This window comes from Callionymus lyra, chromosome 14, assembly GCF_982586985.1.
Source record: "Callionymus lyra chromosome 14, fCalLyr1.hap1.1, whole genome shotgun sequence".
Lineage (NCBI taxonomy): Eukaryota > Metazoa > Chordata > Actinopteri > Syngnathiformes > Callionymidae > Callionymus > Callionymus lyra.
The window spans coordinates 490117-501093 of NC_141831.1; the positions used below are offsets into that span (position 1 = coordinate 490117).

A 10977-nucleotide genomic window follows, 5' to 3' on the forward strand; every position below is an offset into this window, starting at 1 on the left:
ACAGAAACACGTTTCATGTACACAACTACACAACAATGTTTGTGTTAATAGTGATACATTTATTTAAAGGTAGCATCTCCATGGACACACCATCCGTTCTACTGACGACACACTATAGTCGTACTTCGTTATGATGACACTTGAACATTGAGTCTTAGCTCAGCTCTCTTTCTAGGTTGGGAACACTGCCATGAACCCTCGAGGATCTGATCCACAGTTCCACGACCAAAACCACATTGATCCAAGATTGGACTCCCTGACAGACCCTACTCCAGGACCCCTGAACTCCAGGACCCCCTGAACTCCAGGACCCCTGAACTCCAGGACCCCCTGAACTCCAGGACCCCCTGAACTCCAGGACCCCCTGAACTCCAGGACCCCCTGAGCTCCAGGACCCCCTGAACTCCAGGACCCCCTGAACTCCAGGACCCCTGAACTCCAGGACCCCCTGAACTCCAGGACCCCTGAACTCCAGGACCCCTGAACTCCAGGACCCCTGAACTCCAGGACCCCCTGAACTCCAGGACCCCTGAACTCCAGGACCCCTGAACTCCAGGACCCCTGAACTCCAGGACCCCCTGAACTCCAGGACCCCTGAACTCCAGGACCCCCTGAACTCCAGGACCCCTGAACTCCAGGACCCCCTGAACTCCAGGACCCCTGAACTCCAGGACCCCCTGAACTCCAGGACCCCTGAACTCCAGGACCCCTGAACTCCAGGACCCCTGAACTCCAGGACCCCCTGAACTCCAGGACCCCTGAACTCCAGGACCCCCTGAACTCCAGGACCCCTGAACTCCAGGACCCCCTGAACTCCAGGACCCCTGAACTCCAGGACCCCCTGAACTCCAGGACCCCCTGAACTCCAGGACCCCTGAACTCCAGGACCCCTGAACTCCAGGACCCCTGAACTCCTGAGTAAACCTGAGCAGCGAGGCTGAGGAGTGAGACCTCTACCGTTGGACGCCCCCTCTGAACCCCTTCTTAGAAAAGAACCACCAGCCAGTCTGACAACCACGGGGTTCTGACCCAGATGACCCTGCAATGTTGTAGAGACGTGTCGGCCACGATCTATCAAGCTGAGGCTCCTCCCCCGCCAGAGACCTTCATGTCCCCAGACCTTCTTCAAGGTCAAGCGGTCGCTGGCTCGCCTCAGTATAACGAGTTAGTCTTTGTCTCCCACTGGTCTGGTGAACCTGCTCTTGACAACAAACCCCACGGTTGAAGCTCGAGGAGGGATTTGAACCCATGACTCAAAACTCTTTGATATAACAAACTTATTCCGTCAGGCTCGTGCGACGAACTCACTCGAGGAGGCCGACCTTCTCCGCCAGCGACTTGTTGACCTCGTTGAGTTGGGAAAATCCTCCCAGACGTTGTGAGATGTTCACGTACAGGTCCGTGTCGACGAAGCAGGGACAGACGGCGTTGAACCGAACACCGTAGCCTGACATCGCCGAAGCCAGCTGCGAGAACCAAGAGTGAGAACCAGTGCTGGGCAGAGGTCAGAGGTCGGAGGTCGTCTCACCGCCATGGCACGAGTGAAGCCCACGACTCCATACTTGGTGGCTGTGTAGACCGGAGCGGTGGGTAGAGGTCCTAGACCTGCAGAGAAGATGAAAACATCTACTCAGTAATGATGAGGTCCTAGACCTGCAGAGAAGATGAAAACATCTACTCAGTAATGATGAGGTCCTAGACCTGCAGAGAAGATGAAAACATCTACTCAGTAATGATGAGGTCCTAGACCTGCAGAGAAGATGAAAACATCTACTCAGTAATGATGAGGTCCTAGACCTGCAGAGAAGATGAAAACATCTACTCAGTAATGATGAGGTCCTAGACCTGCAGAGAAGATGAAAACATCTACTCAGTAATGATGAGGTCCTAGACCTGCAGAGAAGATGAAACCATATACTCAGTAATGATGAGGTCCTAGACCTGCAGAGAAGATGAAACCATCTACTCAGTAATGATGAGGTCCTAGACCTGCAGAGAAGATGAAAACATCTACTCAGTAATGATGAGGTCCTAGACCTGCAGAGAAGATGAAACCATCTACTCAGTAATGATGAGGTCCTAGACCTGCAGAGAAGATGAAAACATCTACTCAGTAATGATGAGGTCCTAGACCTGCAGAGAAGATGAAACCATCTACTCAGTAATGATGAGGTCCTAGACCTGCAGAGAAGATGAAACCATATACTCAGTAATGATGAGGTCCTAGACCTGCAGAGAAGATGAAAACATCTACTCAGTAATGATGAGGTCCTAGACCTGCAGAGAAGATGAAACCATCTACTCAGTAATGATGAGGTACTAGACCTGCAGAGATGAAACCATCTACTCAGTAATGATGAGGTCCTAGACCTGCAGAGAAGATGAAAACATCTACTCAGTAATGATGAGGTCCTAGACCTGCAGAGAAGATGAAAACATCTACTCAGTAATGATGAGGTCCTAGACCTGCAGAGAAGATGAAACCATCTACTCAGTAATGATGAGGTCCTAGACCTGCAGAGAAGATGAAACCATCTACTCAGTAATGATGAGGTCCTAGACCTGCAGAGAAGATGAAAACATCTACTCAGTAATGATGAGGTCCTAGACCTGCAGAGAAGATGAAACCATCTACTCAGTAATGATGAGGTCCTAGACCTGCAGAGAAGATGAAACCATCTACTCAGTAATGATGAGGTCCTAGACCTGCAGAGAAGATGAAAACATCTACTCAGTAATGATGAGGTCCTAGACCTGCAGAGAAGATGAAACCATCTACTCAGTAATGATGAGGTCCTAGACCTGCAGAGAAGATGAAACCATCTACTCAGTAATGATGAGGTCCTAGACCTGCAGAGAAGATGAAACCATCTACTCAGTAATGATGAGGTCCTAGACCTGCAGAGAAGATGAAACCATCTACTCAGTAATGATGAGGTCCTAGACCTGCAGAGAAGATGAAACCATCTACTCAGTAATGATGAGGTCCTAGACCTGCAGAGAAGATGAAACCATCTACTCAGTAATGATGAGGTCCTAGACCTGCAGAGAAGATGAAACCATCTACTCAGGAATGATGAGGTCCTAGACCTGCAGAGAAGATGAAACCATCTACTCAGTAATGATGAGGTCCTAGACCTGCAGAGAAGATGAAACCATCTACTCAGTAATGATGAGGTCCTAGACCTGCAGAGAAGATGAAACCATCTACTCAGTAATGATGAGGTCCTAGACCTGCAGAGAAGATGAAACCATATACTCAGTAATGATGAGGTCCTAGACCTGCAGAGAAGATGAAACCATCTACTCAGTAATGATGAGGTCCTAGACCTGCAGAGAAGATGAAAACATCTACTCAGTAATGATGAGGTCCTAGACCTGCAGAGAAGATGAAACCATCTACTCAGTAATGATGAGGTCCTAGACCTGCAGAGAAGATGAAACCATCTACTCAGTAATGATGAGGTCCTAGACCTGCAGAGAAGATGAAACCATCTACTCAGTAATGATGAGGTCCTAGACCTGCAGAGAAGATGAAACCATCTACTCAGGAATGATGAGGTCCTAGACCTGCAGAGAAGATGAAAACATCTACTCAGTAATGATGAGGTCCTAGACCTGCAGAGAAGATGAAACCATCTACTCAGTAATGATGAGGTCCTAGACCTGCAGAGAAGATGAAAACATCTACTCAGTAATGATGAGGTCCTAGACCTGCAGAGAAGATGAAACCATCTACTCAGGAATGATGAGGTCCTAGACCTGCAGAGAAGATGAAACCATCTACTCAGGAATGATGAGGTCCTAGACCTGCAGAGAAGATGAAAACATCTACTCAGTAATGATGAGGTCCTAGACCTGCAGAGAAGATGAAACCATCTACTCAGGAATGATGAGGTCCTAGACCTGCAGAGAAGATGAAACCATCTACTCAGGAATGATGAGGTCCTAGACGTGCAGAGAAGATGAAAACATCTACTCAGTAATGATGAGGTCCTAGACCTGCAGAGAAGATGAAAACATCTACTCAGTAATGATGAGGTCCTAGACCTGCAGAGAAGATGAAACCATCTACTCAGGAATGATGAGGTCCTAGACCTGCAGAGAAGATGAAACCATCTACTCAGGAATGATGAGGTCCTAGACGTGCAGAGAAGATGAAAACATCTACTCAGTAATGATGAGGTCCTAGACCTGCAGAGAAGATGAAAACATCTACTCAGTAATGATGAGGTCCTAGACCTGCAGAGAAGATGAAACCATCTACTCAGTAATGATGAGGTCCTAGACCTGCAGAGAAGATGAAAACATCTACTCAGTAATGATGAGGTCCTAGACCTGCAGAGAAGATGAAACCATCTACTCAGGAATGATGAGGTCCTAGACCTGCAGAGAAGATGAAACCATCTACTCAGGAATGATGAGGTCCTAGACCTGCAGAGAAGATGAAAACATCTACTCAGTAATGATGAGGTCCTAGACCTGCAGAGAAGATGAAACCATCTACTCAGGAATGATGAGGTCCTAGACCTGCAGAGAAGATGAAACCATCTACTCAGGAATGATGAGGTCCTAGACGTGCAGAGAAGATGAAAACATCTACTCAGTAATGATGAGGTCCTAGACCTGCAGAGAAGATGAAAACATCTACTCAGGAATGGAGATATGTTATTATTTTAGAATTATTTGACTTCCCTGCAGTACAGATGTTCGACCAGTAGATGGAAACAAGGAGTGACGAGTCTTCTCCGGAGTCGAGGTCACGTACCTGCCATGGACGCCGTGTTGACGATGTGGCCGCCGTGACCTCCGCTGACCTTGCTCATGTGCTCCAGGGCGAGGAAGGAGGCGGAGACGAGAGCAACCTGCGCCACAAAGACTGGTGAGTTTGAACCGTGGACACACCTGTGAGTCGGATCTGACCAGGTTGATGGAAATCTGCTTCTGCCACGTGTCCTCGTTCAGGATCCCGGCGTTATTGCACAGGATGTCCATCCTTCCGAACCTCTGCAGCGTTTGCTCGAAGGCAGCTGTGTGAGAGAACAGATGAAACAGCAAGACAGACTCGTGCGAGTCACCGACACTCGTGCGAGTCACCGACACTCGTGCGAGTCACCGACACTCGTGCGAGTCACGGACACTCGTGCGAGTCACCGACACTCGTGCGAGTCACCGACACTCGTGCGAGTCACCGACACTCGTGCGAGTCACCGACACTCGTGCGAGTCACCGACACTCGTGCGAGTCACCGACACTCGTGCGAGTCACCGACACTCATGCGAGTCACCGACACTCGTGCGAGTCACCGACACTCGTTCCAGTCACCGACACTCGTGCGAGTCACCGACACTCGTTCGAGTCACCGACACTCGTGCGAGCCACCGACACTCGTGCGAGTCACCGACACTCGTGCGAGTCACCGACACTCGTGCGAGTCACCGACACTCGTGCGAGTCACCGACACTCGTTCCAGTCACCGACACTCGTGCGAGTCACCGACACTCGTTCCAGTCACCGACACTCGTGCGAGTCACCGACACTCATGCGAGTCACCGACACTCGTGCGAGTCACCGACACTCGTTCCAGTCACCGACACTCGTGCGAGTCACCGACACTCGTTCGAGTCACCGACACTCGTGCGAGCCACCGACACTCGTGCGAGTCACCGACACTCGTGCGAGTCACCGACACTCGTGCGAGTCACCGACACTCGTGCGAGTCACCGACACTCGTGCGAGTCACTGACACTCGTTCCAGTCACCGACACTCGTGCGAGTCACCGACACTCGTTCCAGTCACCGACACTCGTGCGAGTCACGGACACTCGTGCGAGTCACCGATACTCGTTCCAGTCACCGACACTCGTGCGAGTCACCGACACTCGTGCGAGTCACCGACACTCGTTCCAGTCACCGACACTCGTGCGAGTCACCGACACTCGTGCGAGTCACCGACACTCGTGCGAGTCACCGACACTCGTGCGAGTCACCGACACTCGTGCGAGTCACCGACACTCGTGCGAGTCACCGACACTCGTGCGAGTCACCGACACTCGTGCGAGTCACCGACACTCGTTCCAGTCACCGACACTCGTGCGAGTCACCGACACTCGTGCGAGTCACCGACACTCGTTCCAGTCACCGACACTCGTGCGAGTCACCGACACTCGTGCGAGTCACCGACACTCGTGCGAGTCACCGACACTCGTGCGAGTCACCGACACTCGTGCGAGTCACCGACACTCGTGCGAGTCACCGACACTCGTTCCAGTCACCGACACTCGTGCGAGTCACCGACACTCGTGCGAGTCACCGACACTCGTTCCAGTCACCGACACTCGTGCGAGTCACCGACACTCGTGCGAGTCACCGACACTCGTGCGAGTCACCGACACTCGTGCGAGTCACCGACACTCGTGCGAGTCACCGACACTCGTTCCAGTCACCGACACTCGTGCGAGTCACCGACACTCGTGCGAGTCACCGACACTCGTGCGAGTCACGACACTCGTTCCAGTCACCGACACTCGTGCGAGTCACCGACACTCGTTCCAGTCACCGACACTCGTGCGAGTCACCGACACTCGTTCCAGTCACCGACACTCGTGCGAGTCACCGACACTCGTTCCAGTCACCGACACTCGTGCGAGTCACCGACACTCGTTCCAGTCACCGACACTCGTGCGAGTCACCGACACTCGTGCGAGTCACCGACACTCGTTCCAGTCACCGACACTCATGCGAGTCACCGACACTCGTGCGAGTCACCGACACTCGTTCCAGTCACCGACACTCGTGCGAGTCACCGACACTCGTTCCAGTCACCGACACTCGTGCGAGCCACCGACACTCATGCGAGTCACCGACACTCGTTCGAGTCACCGACACTCGTGCGAGCCACCGACACTCGTGCGAGTCACCGACACTCGTGCGAGTCACCGACACTCGTGCGAGTCACCGACACTCGTGCGAGTCACCGACACTCGTGCGAGTCACCGACACTCGTGCGAGTCACCGACACTCGTGCGAGTCACCGACACTCGTGCGAGTCACCGACACTCGTGCGAGTCACCGACACTCGTGCGAGTCACCGACACTCGTGCGAGTCACCGACACTCGTGCGAGTCACCGACACTCGTTCCAGTCACCGACACTCGTGCGAGTCACCGACACTCGTGCGAGTCACCGACACTCGTGCGAGTCACCGACACTCGTGCGAGTCACCGACACTCGTGCGAGTCACCGACACTCGTGCGAGTCACCGACACTCGTTCCAGTCACCGACACTCGTGCGAGTCACCGACACTCGTGCGAGTCACCGACACTCGTTCCAGTCACCGACACTCGTGCGAGTCACCGACACTCGTTCCAGTCACCGACACTCGTGCGAGTCACCGACACTCGTTCCAGTCACCGACACTCGTGCGAGTCACCGACACTCGTGCGAGTCACGGACACAGTTGTGGGATGTCATCATGTTGTCATCATTAATGTCATTCAGTTGTGTTGTCATCCGACCTTTGACCTGCTCCTTCGACTCCACGTCACAGGTCACGAACATGGTCTTGTCGGCTCCGAACTCTTGGTCCAGCGTCTGCTTCAGACTCTCGCCGGCGCTCGTGTTCACGTCCAGGAGGACCACCTGCAGTGACAGCTGTCAATCATCCTCCTCATGACTGGATTGAGATGTTCAAGATCTGAAGCTGAGCTCAGATCTCTCAGCCAATCACATCCACTTCACAGCAGGTGTTCCCTTGGGTCCCGTGACTCCGGCGTCAGGTACGACTCACCTGTGATCCATCATATGACCTTCATGACAGAAGCTCCTGGTGTTGATGACGTCACGGTTCTCTTGAACCATCAGTTTCTCCAGCGACAGGTCAGAGCTGCTGCTGCGATGGTTCTGATCCATCATGGGATCTTCTGGTCCAGGACCAGGACCAGGACCAGAAGATCAGATCCATCTTCAGATCTTCTGGTCCAGGACCAGCCTGACCTACTCTGCTTGATGAGTCTAAGAACCGCGACACTCGTGTGAACCACCTGAAGCTCCTGAAGCGCCTGAAGCTCCTGAAGCTCCTGAAGCTCCTGAAGCTCCTGAAGCTCCTGAAGCTCCTGAAGCTCCTGAAGCTCCTGAAGCGCCTGAAGCTCCTGAAGCTCCTGAAGCTCCTGAAGCTCCTGAAGCTCCTGAAGCTCTGCCCATGAAACATGCGTTTGTGACGATGATGTTTGTCTGAGTTTAATGAGAAGTTTAAATGTTCTTGTTGTTCAGGTGCTCACAGTGTTGTCCCTCAGGTGTGTCTTCAGTGACATGTTGGACTCGTGTGACCCTCAGACCTGATCCTCACTGACCCTCAGACCCTCAGACCCTCAGACCTGATCCTCACTGACCCTCAGACCCTCAGACCCTCAGACCTGATCCTCACTGACCCTCAGACCCTCAGGTCTCTGGTCTCTTCTTGTTCAGGTGTTTTAATGAAGATAAAAGTATTTTTAAATAAACTAAACTGACTTTAATTCAACAAACACACACGTCAGGTGATCAAACTAATGTGAATGTGTGTGTTTGTAATTGTGTCGCATATGTGTCACTGTAACACACTTCATTGTGTTGCGATTGACTTTATTGTTTTATTTTGAAGGGCTCGAACAGGAAGTAGATGCTTGTTGTTCCACATTTTCTTGTGCAGCTGTTGAGCGTCACGTTGAGAAACTAAGAAAATAAACACTTGGTTTCAATAACTTATTAGTCACTGATGTTTACATGTATCTCTGGTTAATGTCATTTACTAAACACCTGCTCAGGTAATACTTGTCCTGTGACAATAGAGCTTTATTCTCACAGGACAAGTATTACCTGAGCAGGTGTTTTCTAACTGACCTCGTCTGTTGTTTTCAGCGTCTTCTTTACTTTCGTCATGTGGAACAACAAGCAACTACTTCCTGTTCAAGCCCTTCAAAATAAAACAGCGGAAACAATGTCGAGCGTCTACAAGTCCGTTATAGTGACAATATGCGACACAATTACAAACACATTTACAAACACAATTACAAACACACACATTCACATTAGTTTGATCATCTGACGTGTGTGTTTGGAGAATTAAAGTCAGTGGATTATTACAAACATTCACACGCGATTAAAACTCACACATTCTAATGATAACAAACGACCAGAGGTCCACAGGTCATACTGGTCACGTGAGAATCGGACATTCGTTGATGTTAAACTTCACGCCACAATAAAAACAACAACAAAAAACTCACATTTGCCCCGTTTTTCAGCAGGATTTCAGTTATTGCTCGACCGATGCCCATCGCAGCTCCTGACACCACCGCGGTCTGACCGGCCAACGCCATCGAAGTGTGTAGAGAGTGTGTAGAGAGTACACGAGTGTGTAGAGAGTACACGAGTGTGTAGAGAGTACACGAGTGTGTAGAGAGTACACGAGTGTGTAGAGAGTACACGAGTGTGTAGAGAGTACACGAGAGGACAAGAGTGTAACCGAGGACGGGGCGGATCATATGTGTCTGTTGTTCATTAACTTTCTTATATAATCATTTGTTCAACATTTACTTTGAACAAAGGTTTTGATGAACAACAAACGTGAACTAAAACGATTTTTAACTTTATAATAATAAAATAATAAAATAAAGTCAAATCAGTTGAAAGTTCACGACTCTTCCGTTGTTCAAATACATCTTTATTTGTTCTTTATCTCAATCAAGATGTCAAATGACTCTGTGACTCGATCAAAGTTGACTCGAGGATCAATAAACTGGAGTCACATGACTTCACTGAGTTTGAATTCCTCAGAGAAACGACTCGATTCTGTTCCTTGTTTCTCCTCAACCATGAATCAACTTTAACTCAACTTTAACTTGACTCTAACTCAACCCTAACTCAACTCTAACTCAACCCTAACTCAACACTAACTCAATAATAACTAGAATTTAACTTGACTCTAACTCAACATTAACTTAAAATTAACTAGACTCTAACTTGTCTTTAACTCGACTCGAACTCGACTCAGACTCGACTCGAACTCAACACTAACTCAATACTAACTAGACTCTAATTTGAGTCCAACTCGACCTTAACTAGACTCGAACTCAAAGCTAACTCCACACTAACTCAATACTAACTACACTTGAACTCGACTCAAACTCAACACTTACTCAATAGTAACTTAACACTAACTCAATACTAACTAGACTCTAACTCGGGTCTAACTTTACTTTAACTCAGTACTCAGGTTTGAATCTATCGAATCCAGCAGTGACTCACAAGTTAACTCACAATAATCTTTGACTCTACTAATCTACTGTCTCTGAGCCCCTCTCCTCCTCTTAGTCTTCCTTCACTGCTGTATCTTTGGGTGATATTTCGGCACTAGTGAACAAGATGAAACCCTCCTCTTGCTCGGATGACGTCCTTCCTTGTAGGCTTTTTATCAAAGTATTTGATGTAATTGGCCCCTGAGTTACCAATATGGTGAACCTCTCCCTTTCCACAGGGGTTTTTAACAATGCATTTAAACCATTGTGGAGCCTTTGCTCAAAAAGCCAGGCTTAGACCCAACTGACCTCAGTAATTTCAGGCCTATTTCTAAGCTCCCTTTCTTGTCCAAGATCTTGGAGAAGGTTGTGTCTGAGCAGCTGTTCCTGGATCAGAGCGACATCCATGAGAAGTTTCAATCTGGCTTCCACAAACATCTACGGAGACAGCTTTACTGAAAGTGTCCAGTGACATCATGATGTTCTGGTTCTCTTGGATCTGTCCTCAGCCTTTGACACAGTTGAACCAGATCCTGCTGAGAAGACTGAGGGATGAAGACTGTCTGGGTCTGTGTTAGAAGGTTCTCATCTTATCTTTCTGGGCGCAGTTTTAGTGTATCTGCCAATCAAATGAGGTCTGAATCATCTGTTGTGTGGAGTCCCTCAAGGTTCTGTTCTGGGTCCTTTATTGTTTTTGCT

General features: G+C 49.7%; 1 protein-coding gene across 1 annotated transcript in view; it reads right to left on the minus strand.

Annotated features, from left to right (window-relative positions):
• LOC148065619 (15-hydroxyprostaglandin dehydrogenase [NAD(+)]-like) overlaps positions 1 to 9484 on the minus strand; it is an 11171-nt gene extending 1687 nt beyond the window's left edge. Inside the window, exons 1-6 of the mRNA XM_087807922.1 lie at positions 9268 to 9484; positions 7519 to 7642; positions 4924 to 5030; positions 4769 to 4865; positions 1529 to 1605; positions 1309 to 1466 (exon numbers count right to left, since the gene is read on the minus strand). Of these exons, the coding sequence (XP_087664048.1) occupies positions 1309 to 1466; positions 1529 to 1605; positions 4769 to 4865; positions 4924 to 5030; positions 7519 to 7642; positions 9268 to 9360 (656 nt within the window). The 5' untranslated portion in view covers positions 9361 to 9484. The remainder of the gene's footprint in view (positions 1 to 1308; positions 1467 to 1528; positions 1606 to 4768; positions 4866 to 4923; positions 5031 to 7518; positions 7643 to 9267) is intronic.
• Positions 9485 to 10977: the final 1493 nt, after the last annotated feature.